This window comes from Fulmarus glacialis, unplaced genomic scaffold (genome assembly GCF_000690835.1).
Source record: "Fulmarus glacialis isolate BGI_N327 unplaced genomic scaffold, ASM69083v1 scaffold1194, whole genome shotgun sequence".
Classification (NCBI taxonomy): domain Eukaryota; kingdom Metazoa; phylum Chordata; class Aves; order Procellariiformes; family Procellariidae; genus Fulmarus; species Fulmarus glacialis.
In genome coordinates, this window is record NW_009207180.1 from 236 (window position 1) to 19,996 (window position 19,761).

Here is a 19,761-nt window from a genome sequence, read left to right on the forward strand (position 1 = left end):
ATTTTATTGTTATAAATGGTGTAGAGATGAAGAAAAATTACTCATTGCATTTGGCATTTTCCACGCATTCTCCTCTCCTTAGGTGATTTTTCATTATTTATAGAGCAGGGGAGACTAAATATGCTGGGAAGTCCCATAAAACTGGCGAGTTACCAACTAACAGTCACTTTAGAAGTCAAGAAATTAATTTACTGCTCTGTTGTACCATCACATTCAGTGCTCAGATGAAAACAGGAAACTGTCCCAAGACTGACATCTCACTAAACAACAGAAGCACCCACTAAGCAGAGTGACTCGTGTCCTTACTTTTCAGTCCTACTCTGCTGTGGAGTATGCTGAGCTTCTGACCCTTCACTTTTAACAGATGCAGCAACAGTAGATATTGTTTCTGCGAGCTCTCTCCTCCTCTGATGTTCAGCCATTAAAGCTTCAAGTTGCTTTCTTCTCTGTCGCAATTCTTCTCTTAAAATCTCATGTCTTCTCATCTCAGACCATAACTGTTTGCAATAAAATGGAAGACATTGGAATATAAACAAAATAAATACAATCGAAACTAAAGCACATTAAAATTTCAATATTTGATACTAACATTGATGCCTTTTTGTTCAGGCATTGGTATTATAATGTAACTGAAGCCACACTACAGAAAGCTGCAAAATACATTCCATATTTACTATTTATCCTAAATACTGCAAAATCTTAAGAAGGTAATTAATCACCACAGGACAGAATTTTTTAAGAAAAACAGCGCATGTTTCACTCAACACTGTTTTTGTCACGTAATTTATGCATTATTAGTTAGCTCTTTAAGTAGAATGACAGAATACTACCCTCTGGAGAAATCTGAAAATTGTGCCAAGTACTTCTTTGGTAATAAAGTAGAGGATACAATAAAAAGTTTTTCTGCAACCTGCAGAAACTTCAAGTTGCAGTGTATGTATGAACAAGACTTAATGAAGCCATGATTTACAAAGAAGAGCACATAAAGAGAAAGGTACAGGTAGAAAGAGACCTTTATCTACCTTAAATTACATACAGTGAAAGCATAAATGGCAAGATACTTTTACAAACACGTAAACAGCATAATAGTAACATAATAGCATAACATACAAAAACAATTGTGTAAGTGAACTAGACTGGAAAAGGCAGACTTAAAGACAGGCAACTGACAACGTACTCAAGCCTGAAAGCAACTGAACTAGTTGGTGGTGCTGGAGCTAAGTTTTCCAACCAAAAAAATCCATACGTATTTCGATAATTAATAACCCAACCTGTTTGTACAGTGTTAGCAATTGCGTCAGCACACTCATTTTAGAGACAGTTTCTTTTTAGCAGGAAGAATTCAGACCTTTTATTCAGTGAAAAGAGACAAGTTGTCCTATAATGCTTATTTGGAAGATGCCAAAGTTGTGAAATTCTCTTCTTGGAGAAGGAAAATTTGGCTTTTAATGACAACAGTACAGGCATTGCCCAATCAGCCTCATGTAAACTGTTAAAGGAAAATTTACAAGAATGCTGATGCAACTCACAGAGAAAGCCTATCAAAAAAGTTATTTTTCAGATATTTGTTTCTGATGTCTAGTCTAGCCAGGAAACACTTTTCATCACATATCCCTCCATCCCTACAAATGCTAGCATGATTTTCAGAAAGACTAAGTAATATCCAGATCATTATTTAAGATATGAATTTGGGGGGAAAAAGGGAAGGAAGATGTGTAGAAGATAAAGTACATTTCAAATCCTGCCATCATTTTCTTCATGGATGACTTGTCTGTGGTATACACTATCAAATGTACACAGTACAAATTCAAAATTCATTCAACTTCCACATTAATATTTGGCAACAATACAGCAATATCTGCTATATTTCAGGAAAGATCTCTTGCCAGTTCAACATCTACTTTTTTCCAGAAATGAAACAAAGAAATTATACATACTTTGTTAAAATGGTTACTACTCCACTCCCCATCCCAAGTACGTAAAAATATGTCCAAGTTACCTACAACTTTTTTCATTTTAGACCTTTTTTAAGTCACAGAATATCAAGTATGAAATACCTCATTGCCTGCTGGTACAGATTCATTAAATTCAAGTAAAGGCTTGCCAGCTGTGTTACATTCATTTATAGCCGGAGTTGAGGTTGCTGGTGAAGTCTGCCTATTTGCTGGGCAGTTACCCTGGCCAGCTGACAACTGAAAGAGAAAGCAAAAATGGCAAAATGGAGTAGAGTAGCTTTCTAAAACATACGTGCTGTTAAAACATATTTAAGGGGAGAAAAAAACTGCGCAACCATAGCAGAAGAGAGAAGTGACAGTATGCGAGAAAAACAACTCTGCAGACACCAAGGTCCGTGAAGAAGGAGGGGGAGGAGGTGCTCCAGGCACCAGAGCAGAGATTCCCCTGCAGCCCATGGTGAGGCAGCAGGCCGTTCCCCTGCAGCCCGCAGAGGTCCACAGTGGAGCAGATATCCACCTGCAGCCCATGGAGAACCCAACGTTGGAGCAGGTGGATGCCCGAAGGAGGCTGTGACACCTTGGGAAGCCCATGCTGGAGCAGGCTTCTGGAAGGACCTGTGGACAGGAGCCCACGCTGGAGCAGGTTTGCTGGCAGGACTTGTGACCCTGTGGGGAACCCACGCTGGAGCTGTCTGTTCCTGAAGGACTGCACTCCATGGAAAGGACCTACGCTGGAGCAGTTCGTGGAGAACTGCAGCCCATGGGAAGGACTCACATTGGAGAAGTTAGTGGAGAACTGTCTCCCATGGGAGGGACCCCACGCTGGAACAGGGGAAGAGTGTGAGGAGTCCTCCCCCTGAGGAGGAAGGAGCAGCAGAGACAACATATAATCAACTGACCGCAACTCCCATTCCCCGTCCCCCTGCACTGCTGGAGGGGAGGAGGTAGAAACAAACTGGGAGTAAAGTTAAGCCTGGGAAGAAGAGAGGGGTGGGGGAAGGTTTTTTATAATTTAGTTTTTATTTTCTCATTATCCTACTCTGATTTTGATTAGTAATAAATTAAACTAATTTTCACCAAGTTGAGTCTGTTTTACCTGTGACAGTAATTGGTGAGTGATCTCTCCCTCTCCCTGTCCTCATCTCAACCCACGAGCCTTTCATTATATTTTCCCTCCCCTGTCCACCTGAGGAGGGGGAGCAATAGAGCGGCTTTGGTGGGCACCTGGCATCCAGCCAAGGTGAATCCACCACATATATAATGCTGTAGATGCACAGTATCGATAATTTACTGCTCACTTCATAGAAAAAAGTTCATCTTCAAAAGAGTACGAGAAACAGTACAGCACTGTGCAGTTAAGTTTGAATACAACAAAGTGTTACTCATGCTTATAAAACACAATATTGTTTCAAAATACCAGATCCTGTAAATGACTACTAAGAGGAGTGAAGATGCAGTGACTAGCAGATATGGACAGACAAATTTCGGGCCAGAAATAAGACAGAAGGTTCTCTATCTTTGAAGACTTAAAATCAAGGCTTTTGAGGACAAACTATAGTGAAATTAGAACTCGATACAGCAATCACTGAGCAAGAACCTACAGTGGGATGAGATAACCAGAGCTCTTCGCCAGGCTTAGAAGGCCAGCTGCTTATAGTATACAAGTATCACCAATTTTAAGTTTTTTCAATTTTTATAGTGAAAAAATGGTGTGAAAGATATTTTACGTTTCATTTGCTTAAGAAAGCAAAGAAATACATTCTACCTACTTGAAGGTCAGGACAAGCTTTCTGTAACACTTGAATTTTTTCTTGAATTTCAATCAGTTTTCTTCTTTCTTCTTGTAACTGCTTAAGCTCCCGTTGCTGCTGCTGAAGTTTAGCTTCATAAAACTTCTCTCTGTTTAAATAAGTTATCCACATATTACTTGGCAAGAAGTTCCCTAAAGCGTGATTCTACTACCCTTTGAGAAAGGCATACCTTGCTTTTTCATTCAGTCCTACATCTTTTTGGAACTTGTTAGTACTAGCTCGGACATTGTTTGGTTGTTGCTTTGTCTCTTCCATCTCACCCAAAAACAAATCACCAATATTAGATGCATTTGCAATTGTTGCTTGAGGTTCTGGATCATCATCCTAAAAGGATGTCAGAAAGGCAGTTAGACTATTTTCAAGTTGATACACAAAATGTAGCAAGTTTAGTTTGTCAAACTAATTTTTCAAAACTAAACAGTCTGAATAGCTTTATCTTTAGTTCAGATCATAAATTGAGAAGTCATCATCTTCATGGCATCATGACTTTAAGATAAATTAATGAAACAATTCAAAGTTATAAAGCTCACACTACTGAAACTTCCACTATAAATGCAAGATAACTTGTCTCATTCTGCAAGCATCAACCACTTGAATTGTATTTTATGCCTACGACTGAGTGGAGAGAAACACACAGGAATGTCAACGAAGGGGGAGGTGAAAAGAGGAATAGAAGGAGACTGAGGTGAACAAGACTGCTTAATTACTGTAGTCATGAAGTTAAATATTACTATTAACAGCTTAAAATAAAAACAAAACTACTCTTGGAAGTCAAATCTAAAATATTTTAGAAACAGTCTTCTACATAGTTCTCTATTCCACTTTTATTTTCATAATTTTTGTATTTTCAGTTCTCGACTTAAATTGAAAATATTAAAGCTGTAGCCATTGCTTCTTTTGTTCTCTAACATGATCGTTTTTAATACAGAACCAAACAGAACCTGCTGACCAAGAGACATCATCATCAGTGACCAAATACAACACAGCTACGCAGACCTACAGTACCATTACTGAGTACATACAGATACAAGCCTTGTAAATACAAAGGAAAGATTTCAGACATGCCATTAATTAGGTTATTTATTAAGGAAGCTGCTGTACCATCTCTAATTCTGATTTATACCACTGTACAGTTAATATCTCTATAGTGATGATAAAAACCAAGCCTGATCCAGACGCTGACGAATTTCTGATAGCAGTATAATCTTGCAATAACAATATAGTATTTATACTGTTACTATTGTAAAACGTATGTTCTATTTGAGATTGCTTTTAGAGTTCTCACATAAAGCCTTTACATTTCTGATACACTTATGTGTATTCAGTATGCAGACATTACATTAGATGATGCTCAAATGTGAGCATTCTGTAGGGACATTAGATTAATGAAAATTTGTTTTTAATAAACCACTAAATTAGCATGAGATTTCTAAATTAAAAACACTTGTCAATTCATAGCTGGCCCTCAAGATTATGAAAAAACAAAAACACAAAACCACCCCCCCAAACCGAAAGCAAAATACCCCAACTCGAACATGTTGCAACATCTGAAGATTTTAATCGAAAACAAGTAATTTTTCCCCACTGATTAAATGACGTTGCAAAATCTAGGATTCGAAAACTAAAACTGATGAATATTCATCATAAGCTTAAAAATGTAGATCAATATTATTTAAAAAATATCAGACGACTTCGTTCATATTTTGTAATCCAGTGCTAAGGTTAAGTATTAAGGCCATTCCTCCGTTCGGTTAGCATCCCCCAAGAAAATTCCAGATTTGAACTTCGTACGTATCACCCTCGACTTCAGAAAAATCAAACAGTATCTCTTTTTCCCAGCCTAAAAATGAGCATTTTAAATTCACACTAAGCAGAGTGTTTTTCCCTATTAAAAGTTATACATTACATGAAATAACGAGTGCTACATTTTTGTGCACAGATTTATATTCATAAAATACCTGCACCATAGCAGCAAGGTTTTGTAACTGCCTAAGTTTCTGTTTTGCAGCTATAAGCCTGTTGATCTTCTGCTCAAACTCAGCATCTCCAGCAGCATCACCCAGGCTGCTTCTGTGACTAGATATGGAATCTTCACTAACTCTATCTTCTTCCACGTCATCATCTTCACCTTGGGGTAGGTCGGTATCTTTGTCATCCTCCCTATTATGACAGTCTGGAGGCAGGGAGAGGAAGAAACAAAACAGTACCAATGACACATTATTGAACTTCTTAAGACCACTGTAATTACTGGACATTAGAAAAAGATCAACTTAATGATTAGACTCTTGAACATCTTGCTCATTAAACAAGGTTCTCCCAAATTCTGTGCAGCTGTCAGAATTATTTGCACTAAGACTTAATATTATAGAAGATTTTAGAACATACCTAGAGTAGAAGACATTTTTAGAGTCCTTATATTAGCAGCAGATCGGTTATTTATTTCACAGTCTGTATTAAGATGTCTTCCATCTCTGTTATTATTTCCACACTGTACATTTGAGTTGCTATTTATTTCACTCCAACTGCTGATTCCTTGAGGGTTTCTAAGGTAAAATGCATTACTCATGTTAACTTTTTAAGAACTGGTATCGATGGAATTTTACTTCAGCCATTTTATTAACCGGCTTTTATGGGAATGTGTCCTGGCCGCTTTTTTAAAAAAAAATAAAAATCAAAAAAACCAACCCCATATAAAAATCAGTCCAGACATTTGGAATTTCTCAATATCCATCTCTCCAACTGATTTTTTTTTTTTTTAAGCCATCAGAAGCAGCTATGAATTATCGCCTGCTAGATCTACAACAATACAAGAGGCTTTCAAGGTATACGTCTATACTATAAAAGCTTTGTATGATTTATATCTAAATTAGTATTCATTTCTCCACAGTGAAGATCCTTGATGCACAATGTTGCCCTGTTACACTATAGCTCTAAATGCCTCTCTAAGCTGAAGTTTTTATTCCAATTCTCTAATCTAGGCCTGTTAACCTTCTAGTGGAATTCCATACACATAATTCAGTGCTTAAATCCAAAGGAACTACACATTTTGAAGTTTCTTATAGTGATTTTCTAAATTTCCAATCTAATCTACATTTGCTATATAACTAAGTTACCAAGCACAAGTTTATTATTAATCATCTGTGTAAGAAAGCTACTTCAAATTAAAAATTTTGGACAGTTAATGTAATCACAGAATTAAGTTACTTCTGGTTGACTGAAAAAATGTATTGCTTCAGGAATCCTGTAACAACTTAGCTACAAAGATTTAGGACGACAAAATATATGAAAACCTAATATTTGTAACAGGCTGTGGATCCTCATGTTCAGAATCACTTTCTGATTCTTCAGTTTCTTCCTCTTCCTTAGTGTTTTCGTTCACAGCATCTGTCATCATATCAGACGTTTGCTCATAGTAGTGAACTAACTCGCGTAACTCATTTAGCCTCTTGCGAACTTCATTTAGCTTCCTGAGGAGAAAAAAAAGAATGTGATATGTGTTTTGTCATATTAATCAAATCTACGTAGAGTTGAAGAGTATGTATATCATTTATAGTTCTTAAAATTTACTGCAATTTTCCTAGCTGTAAGAACCTTCTGCTTGAAGCTCTGAACTCATTTAACTGTCTTAGACTATTTACTAAATGGTCTAGAATACTAAATTAAGTAGATGAAAATATGAAATGGTTTCTTAACACAGAACTTATTAAAAAAGTAACACTCAAAATCACTAAAGCACATTATGAAAAAAAATTAAAAAACTTTTACTGAAGCTTTTCTGTTGGATTTAGATTGTCATCGTCTTCACTCTCATTCTGAGAAACTTGGGAATCAGGAGGATAGGGAGCAGATGTCAGGCTATTTGATTCGCCATTGACAACAGTTACTATGCCTACAGGACCAGAAGCAGCTGAAGTTGTACTTCTTTGATCAATACTCCTTTGAGGAGATCCTGAAGCCGGAAAAACTACAGAAAAGAAATACAGCTCGTAAGAACAACTTGGAAAAAGGAATCCGCTTAACTGAATTATATTATAATGTAACTACAGAAAATATTACCAACATACAAAACAGCAGTTCATAACTTCTTTTCTTAGAAGAACAAAAAAAAAAGCTTTTGTCTTAAGTTTCATGGTATGCAATGCCAATAGGCAAAGAGTAATAAGTAGCTTTTGTAAAGAAGACTTCAGTCAGTTCCTTTTAGCTTTATCAAACTTCAGAAGTGGAAGCTTTCACGCTGTGAGTCTGCCCAAAGAGTTCTTCTAAGGGTGTATTTACAGATGAATTGCCTTTTTCGAAACTTAACATTTCAACATGATAGAAAGAAAAATCCTATCAATTTTTTTCCTCTGGTAAGCTCTTTTGTCCATATGCGGTAGAATGTAGATTTGAGATTTGATGTTTGCTTTTTCCAGCTACATGAAATCATATCCAAATATGTTCATATTATATGCATTAAGTATATGTAGAAAGATGGGGTTATAGTAATGTAACCATTAAATCAGTCTGCCCTTCTCCAGGAGCATGCTTCAAGTGCCTCATTTCTTAATGTTAACCAGAATACAGTGTGATCACCCCTCAGAAGTTTCCAGCTATAGGACAAACTTCACCAGTACAAAAGTATTTCTAGAAATAAAAAGCGAGAGCAGCAAGTAGGCCCACATCAAGACTTTAAGGAGAAGAAAAAGCCCTCTAAGGAACAGACCAAAACTCTAGTCCATTCAGACAGTTAAGTTCCTCTGATATGGCCTATGATCGAAGTCGCTGCGATTAGTGCATGAGAAAGTCTTTTGACAGTGGACAAGCAAACCCCATAACACCATAAAGCTACTAACATCTGAAGTGCCGAGTACATAAATATGGATGTACTGTGATAAAAGTACAGAAAGTTCAAGTTCATATGGTACACTCCACAAGTCAGATGTGTCACAGCCAAGCCTTGAAGAAAAAAATCCCATTATCGCATCCTCACATTAGTCAACTTTGATGTTATAAACCAAAGTGCTCCTAGCAAAAACACTCATCATTACTTGTAGAGCTCTCCATTAAGCCAGAAACTTATACAGCATTAAAAACATTTACATAATATTGCCCTAGCACAGCTTTATCACCTGCATTTCATTAACCAGTTGCAAGTTGAAAGACCATGTTACAAACATGCACATTAAAAAAGTTGTATTCTATAGAATTCTGCCTACATTTACTTACAGGAGGAGTTATTTAGATGTTGGTCATGAAGCGTATGAAGTTCTCCTAACAGTTTGTCCATTTTTTGCTTTTTACCCTGCAACATTCGCATCTTGTTAAAAAGCTGCGCCTTCTCATCTGACAGGTGTTCAGACATTGAAGAGTTTCTGCTTTGTGAAATTTCTCTGGTAAGTGAAAGACTTTCTGCTTGCCTTCTATTGTCTGGCACAGACTGTGTCTAAAAAGAGTAATTTCATTTTATTCAGAGTATAATGAAAAAAGCCAAATAAATTGTAAGAAATAAAAAGCCCTCTTATAGGCTGGCTAGCCTCAACACCAGAACAAAGAACATTATAAAGGGAAACTGATACTGAAAACACACTCATGGTATCCCAATTATATATTGCGTTAATATATAATTATACTGCAATATAGAAACTACTTCTCTGGACTTTCATGGAAAACTGTGACACAGAAAGCATAGATCAGTCAGCTAGTAACTCGTAAGAACACAAAGATGCTGAGCTTTCAGGTTTGGAGGAACCCTAATTACTCCACTAGCAAATGCACACAAATAAGCAAGACAGACATTTAGCTGCACTGTTCAAAAGAGTAAGAAAAATGCACAATGGCAAAACTTATACAGTGCAATCCAAGGACTGACCTGAGAATCATGAAGTTGGTTGTGAAAGCGCTGAATTAAGTCATTCAATTCTTCATTCAGTTCTGATGTAAGGCTTACTCCTGAAACACTACCTGTCGTCTCTGTTACAACTGGGCATGCAGAAGGAGAAGGAAAAAATGTAAATACTTTTCCACAGCGATGAAATAAAGGCTATTTGATGAAAATGTTTTGTTTAACAAGAACATCAATATACTGCACCTCTTAAAACACTGCAATTATTTTTAATGTTGTGTCCTTCCCACCAACTTTACTCTTGAAGGATTACTTCCATTACAGAAATACTAACAAGCCAACTCACAGTTCCTTTGTGAAGGACCATACAAAAGGACTTTGTAAGTCTTTATATGTGTTTTGCTAAAAAGGTCAGAGCAAAATGAAAACAACCAAGTTGTCTAGGGTTGATGGAAACATTTTGCTTGTTAGAAACAAAATTGTTATTACTTAGTATAGCCAAATGAAGAACAGTGCATGTTATTTTACTTCCTTAAAATAATGAATTAACAGGACACCAAGCTTTCATCTTGGTATAAGTTGTAATCGTTACAGCTGCAAACAGAGTCTTGGGGGTCTGTCCTTCAAAAAGCTTTATGAGAGGAATACATTAAAAAGAAAGCTTTATTCCCCTCCATGAAAGCTCAGATTCAAACAGTACTAGGATATGGAACTGGCAGTTGAGAGTTCCAAATAACTTTCTTTTTCCCCAAATGTGAACCAACACTTCCTAAGAAAAATCACGCACAAATACTATTTGTTTTCCCCATAGATCATGACTTTGTTACCTGCACAATAAAGTTTTACTATTTTCAAATTTAAAAACATTTATTTTGCCCTATGTTGAATTTGAATCTTTACATTTCCTATCTTACAGTTCTGGCACATACCACATCTTTAAGTAAGTCGACACAAACAGTAGTAAGAAACTGTTATTAAGAGTGACATAAGTGGAAATGTGAAACAAATAAAAACACTACCAAAGAATTAAAAATAATGAAGTCCTAATTTATCATAAGTAATCCTATTTTTTATCCACTTCATCTAACCACTCCTCACCAAAATGGAGTTTTGTATATCTGAGGAAAGCAGAGAAAGCAGATTCCATCACAGGTCTACTCTGCTGTGGAGCAGATAGGAGAAAAGCAATTACTGAAAACCATTTAAGAAACAAGGAAACACCTTTCGAAGGACTTGCTTCTCTTGCTCCTGTGGTAACTTTCGAAAAGCTCTCTACCTACCAACTTTTCTGCTTCTCTTCCTACACTAAAATCTAGAGTTTTCTTAACTAGTTCCACCTTCTTTCTTATAGTCTTATCAAATCAAGGACAGGAGAAAAAGCAGAAAGAGGAGCTCATCACAGCAAGGAACCTTAAAGAGAGACTTTTTGTAAAATGTAGAAACCAATGCTTATATTTCTACAAATTAAGCTATTTTAAATACAAAACCTAACTGTAATAAGAAATGCTATCCCATATACCCTCTACTCAAGCCCAATGGTAACTCTTCTGGGGAAGAGTCATGGAACAGTAACATAGACTGAATCTCAACTTGCTTTACGCAAAAATGTCATTCTCTATGACTGCACACATAACTGTACCCCATTTCCAAAGAAAACTGAACAGGATTTAGGGAGGGGTGGGGGGCAGGACAAGCTTCCAAAAAACAGAAGATAATTCACACGTCAACAGTGCACAAATCAAGGACAACTGTCACCCTTTTAAGATTGAACTCTTGAGAAAACAACACTGCTGACAACCTTTAAGTAGATACCAAAAAAAGGTCTCTGTCCCAAAGACAATTTATGAAAACGAATTAGAAGAATGCTTTTAAACTGAAGCTTATAACATAATGGTGGTGCTCTATTATCAGAACCTGACCTGCAATTTACATGCCATAGAATTTCAGAGTTCTAGTTTCGTATTTACTTATGCAACTGCTTTAGCAACCTCCTCCTTTCTTTTATTGGATAAACCATTAGCCTACCAATGGCTATTAAACTGTCAAGCAACCAGCCACCAAAAAAAAATCCCATGAAAAAGCAACCAAAAACTCAAACAACCAACTACCTATAGCCAGAAGGATGCAGAAAGGGAGAGAACACTCTGTATCCCCCACTCAGATTCTTTCCTTCAAAGGCCTGGTACAATGATGGAGATGAGAGGCAGAGTCCTAATTTGATGTGGTAGACCAATTCTTAGGAGAAAACCCCACACTTTTAGGATTTTACAAGGAAACCACAGAAATCAGCTGCGTGGTTTTTAACTGACACATCATTTTACAACATTACATTGTCAACTCTTTTCAGAAATAGAAGCCTTGCAGTAAAATTTTTAACAAGTGCATTACAAAAAGACTTTTAAATGTGTATTCCACAATTCCAGCTTTAATCATTCAATCAGCACGTTAACATGCTATCAAAGATACTGTCACTCCACATACCAGAATCATCCATGACAGCAATCGCTTGCTCTGCTTTATGCTGCAAAGCAAGAAGAGCTGCCTGTCTTCCTTGAAGAGCTTTCAATTGCTCCTGCTGTTGTAGCATCCTTTTCAATAAATCATGCTGCTTCTTCAAGTTCTCCAACTCCTCTTTAGCTTCCTGTTGAGGATCTCTGGCCTGCAAGATATGGAAGAACATTACCATAACCATGACAATTTATTTGTTGAGTACTAGTGACAAGAGGTGTCAAAACAAGCAGGACTTTAATAGAATCAAGCAGCCTGGTTAGTGTAAAAAGATGAAAATGAAATGGCTTCACCTTTCCAGTAGTCCCTTTCAGCCTAAAAATTTTAGGCATCCAATGGGGAGAAGCCTGTACCACCAAGACATGCTTACCACTCCTGGGGGTTAAGTTTTCTTTATAAATCCAGTCAGCCACCCTAACGTGTCCCAAAGACTAACCCAAGCATCCCTCTGTCTTTTAAATCATAAAAGAGGGCATTAAGCTGTAAGACTGGTAAAGCTAAGCAAGATAAGGCATAGTATCATGGAGCTACACATAATACAAGATCTAGATTGATTTACTGGTCTAAAATCTCTAAGTTTTCAGCAGAATATTTTGGGTAGTTATTCTTCTCTAACCTATAATGTGTTTAGTTTTGTATGCTATATTTATGCTACAGATACTAGATTTAGGTAAACCAATTTCAAAACAAAAACATGCACAGAACCCTCTCTATAGCATATTTTCAAACACATGGAAATAGATCTGAAGGAACGAAAGCACGTTGGGCAGTTAAAACAGATTAAACCTATGTTATTTTCCTCATCCTATCCTAATTAAAAGCTGGATGTTTGCCTCAAACTTTTATTCAAGGATTTCCAGCAAATTAAGTATTTTAATGAGACATGCACAGTTAAGATCCTGATCCTGTTTGAAGTTGGATTATCACACTATGCAGATGAAACCATGGAAAAAATTGCCTCCTTTTTGTCAGGAGTTGACAAGTATTTAAAAAGAACATTATTAACTTAAAAGCTTCATCTTCTCTCCACATAGTGCTGAGTTCCTGAAGTACAAAATTCTCTCAGTCCAAAAATTCGCCACCAAATGTCAGAATAGAAGCAGGCATCTTATTAACTAGTTCTGGTTACCAGAGAACGCTCAACTTTCCACCAGAGAAAGGAGAACACATCCAGAATTCTAAACTTCTCACAGAAGTGTCACTAAAACATGCACTGCAACAGGCACTGATCATTCCTGTTAAGTTTTCATCTTATATATAAAAAGCAGAGCAGAGGCAAAATAGAATACACAATGAAATCAACACAGGAAGGAACAAGGGGAAGAAAGGGAAAAAGGGGATGCATCTCAGTCTTGCTCACCTATTAAATAATCCAAGCTTTATCTAAAGTATCAGATTTGCTCAAGTTAATTAAAATCACATAACAAATTTGTCAAGCTTACTTCTACATTTAGACTAATAAGCTTGACAAGAGATTTAAGCCTTTTATTTTATGGAAAAAAAAATAATCAAACTTAGACTTTTTAAAAAAAAAAAAAATCAGAGTAAGAAACAAAGTCATAGAAAAGCTGGTAACAGACAACAAAAGAAGTTTTAGACTCCAAGCCCCTTAGTCTTCTCCCTTCCAACCAAATATTTATACAAACAGCTATTCAAAAACATTTGTGGAACAAGTAAAGGCTACCATTCTCTAATTTGTTTTCTCTATATGGTACTAGCTTAAATTTGCATTGGCAGACTATTGGTGTAAACATGACACGTGTCTGAAAGTCGCATTTACAATACATTTACATTTTTCTGTTTTCCCAGAAAGAGAACAGCAAAACTGGAAGGATCATCTACATAAAATCAGAACACCTGCTGTACAGAATTACATGTAGAACTTTCTCTGTCAATGTTGAGACTTCAGAAGAGAAAGTTGTCAAACTTTTATTTAAAGAAAAAAAAACTCTAGGCAAAGAAGATTAATTCAACGAAAAGACAGCTGGATACAGATAAGCAGGCCAAATGGGAACATTCACTGTAAGTAACAAATACATTTAAGGCAGTTAATGGCAGGGGAGGAAGGGGAGGAGATCAGCATGTACACACCCTATTTGAGGCTAAAATAATATTTTGAAGTGTACCTTTGAAGGCAATCCATGTTCTTGGCTATTAATCCTACAAGGCCAGATTTCCCTGTCATTCAGAGCAGCTCTGTCACTTTTCCCTTTAGGGCTTGCTGTAACATCAATGTCTGTAACCTGTTCTTGTGAAGCTGAATTCCCTAGTTTGTCCTCAATGCGGGGCCGAATGCTCAAACTAAAAGATACCTCCTTTATTAAATAGTTTAGTACGTTAGATTTTGAACACGTGCTCCAACTTAGCATGCATTTTTAAGTTACAAACCTACCCACTTGTACCTTGTCAAATAATGAAAACTAATATGAAATAAAATCTACTAAAAAAGACATTTTTTAGTCATTCTTAGAATTTTCGTAACAATAAGGCTCCATATAACAATCAACCTTGTAAGACTAGAATTATTCATTCTGCATGTAATATATTCAAGCTGCGTGTAAACAGAAATTAGATGCAAAATGAAGCGCCAAACGTATAACTAAAACCCATTTTGCAAAGATGAAGAAAAATGCAAGTTTACATGCATACTTAAAACCTGTACTGGTCTTTTTCTGCATTTTTCAATTTTTTTTTTTTTTTTTTTTTAAAGTTAAAAGTACATCTTCCATGTCTATCATTTTATTTCTTTACAGGAATAGAAAGAGGTCTTACAAAAGCTAAAAATAATTACAAAAACTTCTTTATGTTTTAAGTGCTATTTTACTTCCAAGCACATAAACTCCTCATCTGTAGAACATGCAGAGTACTAACTGACTAAAAGAGTACCAGCTCTCTAGTACTTTTCCTCAGTATAGTAGTATTGGAAGATGTAAAACATAAGTTGTTATTAAAATGCTTTTGTATTTACTACAAGAATTGTTTGTCACGTTAATATAAAAGCTTTTTTAAATAGAAAGGAAGATTGTCTGTGTATCTCAGAAGTAAATTCAGAACACATTTTCTAAAAGGTGCTCAGCTCTCCAAAAAAGGAGAGAAACTTCTGTGTTAGGTCAATACTTATATTACTAGAAAGATGCTTGGACAATGGCCCACTAATGACTCATTTCTAACCCTCTCCTCACCCAACACCAACAAGTTTTCCCCACTAACAGAAACAAACTTAGAGATGAAAAAAATGTATAGAAAACTATTCCTTCCTACATCAATCTAGTCCATGTTCTGCCAAAGTAAACATTTAACCCTTCATTCTACTTCGAAGAAAGACTATTTTTAAAAACTAATCAAGATACATTGTTGTTGTGACAGAATCATTCATTTTTCTCCACACACAAAAAAAAAAATAAAAAAGAAAAAATCCACACATGCATGAACACCTCCTGAACAGAGTGTTTGGGGATTTACTATTTTTAATTGAACTGCAGATTATGACACTATCACAACAATCACGACAAAAACAAAATAAAAACAAACCTTTCATTTCTAGAACCTTAATTACTAAAAGGCAGCTTACCGTAGTATCTGAAGCCTCAGACTGCACATCTATGTTTAGCGATGTGCTCTCACCTACAGAACCAGATCCCACAGCTGAATCTACAGTCCGAACATCATCCTCCTCATTTTCTCTAGCCTGAAATATTTCATTGGCATAAATCAAAAGCTATATAAGGGGGCAGTAAAAATGAATTATGGAAGGCACTACATATCAAAACCAACACCCCCAGTAGCACCATCAAAACATCAACGGTCAACTCCTAAAAAAGCTTACAGTGCAGAAACAAATATATTATGTTCTCAAACTTACAAGCATCTTTTGCAAAAATTTCAGATAGGATTTCTCCTGCTCTTTAAGGTGATCTATAAGATGTGATAAACGCTCAACATTGGCCGATCTTTCATTTTTCTCTACAAGATCATCCCGCATGGAGCTGGCCTTAGCAATATAGTCGCGAATTTGAACTAGTCTGCTCACAATCTGTAAAGACACTGAAATTACTGAATGCATTCAGCTACAGCTTTAACATATGTAATGCACAAGACAGTGATAGCAACAGCAGAGTAGTAATTAAAGGGGTGACATACTAGTATTTTCAATCCTATAAGCACACTTCTGCAAGTGGTTAAAAGTCAACAGCTTTTATAAGGATAGATTTACGCATGCATGAAATTGCAAGGCTGAAGTACAGGGCTTCTTGTCAACACAGGCTAAAACAGAATTGAGCTCATTAACATATGAATATATCAAACTGAAAATGTTTTCTGGAATTGTATAAAAGAGAACCAACCTTTAAGATGGAAATGAATACTGCTTCTGTTACCAATAAGCAGATTTCTAAAGAACAATACATGATTAAGTTTTGTTTCATGTTTTCCTCAAGTTGCCTTTTAGAATAGTGGGAAGATAAGCATTTCCAATGAAGATTTAACGCTTATACTTGTCGGAAATTTAGAAAGATGCACTGAAAAGTAATAAGGTAATTAAAACCTTTCTAAGAGTCAATATTCTGTAGACTTTATAGGCTATGTAAATACCTGGCTACTATCCATAGTTGGTTCTCCCCTTCCATCTTCTTGAGCAAAGACTTGACAATTTTGCAATAAATCCTTGCTTAGGGCAGCTCCAAACAACTCCTTACATTTCACTGATACCCCACTTTCCTTTTTTTGGGAACTTGAGGCAGGATCTTTGCTTTTGTTAGTGTTTATCTGCAGTGACAGGAAGTTGAATGGTTTTTTGTTTTCATTAAGTTGACGTTTGTTGTTAGCAGCCGTTGCCCTGCCTTGAGAATCACTTCCAATGCTTCTCTACAAACAAACAAAAAAAAGAACAATTGCTTTATTTTTTTCATCCAATATATTCTCAACACTGATTAGTTTCACTGCTTGGATTACCAATTCTGCAGTATTATTAGACTGATTTTAAAGTTACCTTATTAGTCACTTACTAGCCAAAAGCTAGCTAAAGACAGTATCGGTGATTTTTGCCACGTAGTTTTCAGAAAGCAAGCCCACCCTCCCAGAGCAGCCAAGAAGCAAAAGGGTTCTGCAGTTTGTCAGAGCTTAGTTCCTCATCCTTGCTGTGACCTCCACTTTTACTATAGTGAAAGGCACCCTACTTCTCCAGGTACATTTGAGAGAATAACAATAATAAAAAAGCAACATATTCACTTGCAGAATATGATACCTCATAACTTCAGCTTTTCTTTAGAACCTTCTGAATAGCAACTTGTTGCCGTAACATACGTTTGGGGAGGAAGTTATGCCCGGTCTTTATATTCTAAGTCAAAGCAATGAATCCCATTTGAAAGAACCTTCACAACCCAAACAAGTTAACAACAAACTTTGGCAAAGATTAACAAGCCTCTATTCTGAAACTGTTAGCACAAATTTATGCCTTGTTACCGAAGAATTAATGCCTCATACTTTTCATTGTTTTGGACACAGGAAGGATGAATGTGCCATATTCCCAAAGCAGCAGTTATGGCTCAAGAATTCATGCCATACATTTCTCTACATTCTACTGAAGAGCAGTTTTTAATGCTACTCTTCTGCTTAATCCACAAGGATAACAACGTTCAGAATCACAAACTGGCACTTCAAGAACAGACTTTCAAAATAAGGTAACAGATATTTTTGAGCGGCAGACAAGTATGATGAGTTAGAAATACTGATTTGAGGACACAGAAATTTGTTAGTGATTGAGATGAAGAAAGTGAACACAGCTAGCATGCTCTCAAGCATAGGAAAGCCATAGTCCTGAACTTTGCATAATTTTCTCAAGTTCAAAACCAGAATTTTGATTTGGCTCCCATGGTGCCTATAAGCTTTTTTTTTTTTTTTTACCTTAATCGCTTATGAAGGCTTTCTTTATTCATCTGTCAAATTATTAAGAGATAGCTGAATAAATTTTGTAGTCACGTTTATAGTGGGAGCTAGTATTCACACAAACCTGATCCAGATCACTGAAGTTAATTCTTTGTTTAAGCCTTTCCAGTTCAGCCTGCTCTGGAACAGACATCTGGGTCATGTATCGAGCATGAGGAAAACTATGAGGAGTTCTGGTCTTCCGTCGTCCCATTCCAGGTGAGGATTCTGGAGATATATCATTAGTAAGCCTCGTTTCAGCTTCCCCACCAAGCTTTTTCTTGTTTTTTTCTGAAGATCTGTTTGCTTTCTTCTGTTGACTTCCCCAGTCCTTAGGGGGAAGGAGAGGGAAGAAAAAAAGTCATATTTGTTATCCACATAGATAAAAAGTAAATGTTTTAATTCAGTGAAACACAGTTTGCTTCCATTTTAGAAGTAAAAATAAAAAGCGGTATCAAAATATGCACTAAGTTTTCTAGAGCAAACGGCATATTACAAAATTTCTCCACTGCATAAATTAAAAATAGCTTGTCAGGAAATTTTAAACCCATTTCATCCCACAAAGCATTAAATTAATTTCAAATGAAGCTAAAATTGTATTTTTCTTCTTTGCTGAAGACTCTTCATCAGCAGTTTAGAACTTTTAAAATTAGAGTTTTCACTTTCATGACACCTACGCCGCTTTTGTGTCTAGCTACTTTATTTACCCAAAACACTTTCCATAAATACATCTACAGACTTCACAACCTCTGAATTACACTCATTGCTTGCTTACATCTACCTGAAGTATTTTTATTGGTTTTATGGATATTTACCTGTAAAGCTGTATTGACAAAGCTTAGGGTTTTCATTGTTACCTGCCACTAACAGAATCTACCTGGTAATTTTAATGTACAGCACAAAATGACAACTGAAAGGTAAGATTAATTATACCGTGTTGTTCAGCCGGTCATCAAGGCTCTCATTGCTCCAGCTAGGCAAGTCCTGATCATTCATGCCTTCGTCAAAGGGACCACCTCCTGTTGCCATGACAAGCAATCAATGAAAAGAATCTAAAAGAAATAGTTGAAAGAAATGTGCTGTATTAAAATCAGTTTATGTAGAATATTTTAAAGATTCATAATCTGAGATGACAACTACATATTCATTATAAAATGCAAACACAAGGCTGTTTTAAGAAGCTAAAACCCCTCATTACTAAACTGTGTTACTTGAAATGTAACAGTGAGAAGAACACAGATACTGGCATTAAAAATTAAACAAGAAGTAGTTGTGGGTTTGGTTTGTTTGGTTTTTTACCTCTTTTTTTTTAATCCCTGCTCTGAGAAAGTAAAGAATTCTTTTTTTTTTTTTTGAGGCTCTCAATTTTCCTCACTTTAAAACACACTATACAGTACTTGGAAAGACTGCTTTGTGATTCATAAAGCCTGCACTTTCAGATCCAGGGTGATGCCTATTCAATACTTAGTGACTTTGGAGACATAATATGTCAAACTTTCACATTTATTTCAATACTAAGATGTTGACAACAGAGCACTGAAGGGGATACTTGATACAGTACATGGAAAATAGACATTAATAAAAGGATTTTTACTTTCTTTACTAGCAGTTATGTAAGCAGTGAATGCTGTGCCACTTACATTATAGTTTCTAGCAAAAACAGACAAAACAATTTTGGTCTTCTAGAGCTCTGCTGCTCTCTAATAGTGTCATTCTGTGCAGTATAATGCAATCCATATGTTAA

The 19,761-nt window shown here is 36.1% G+C and overlaps 1 protein-coding gene across 1 annotated transcript; it reads right to left on the minus strand.

Annotated features, from left to right (window-relative positions):
• Positions 1 to 302: 302 nt before the first annotated feature.
• LOC104075457 (pericentriolar material 1 protein-like) lies at positions 303 to 19,046 on the minus strand. Its single transcript, XM_009575978.1, has 16 exons — positions 18,951 to 19,046; positions 18,103 to 18,348; positions 16,686 to 16,958; positions 15,958 to 16,128; positions 15,667 to 15,783; positions 12,069 to 12,246; positions 9,615 to 9,724; positions 8,972 to 9,188; positions 7,532 to 7,730; positions 7,057 to 7,233; positions 6,152 to 6,309; positions 5,725 to 5,939; positions 3,936 to 4,090; positions 3,725 to 3,854; positions 2,058 to 2,192; positions 303 to 497 (listed from the first exon to the last, which is right to left on the minus strand). The coding sequence occupies exons 1-16, from the start codon at positions 19,044 to 19,046 to the stop codon at positions 303 to 305; spliced, it is 2,772 nt and encodes a 923-aa protein (XP_009574273.1).
• Positions 19,047 to 19,761: the final 715 nt, after the last annotated feature.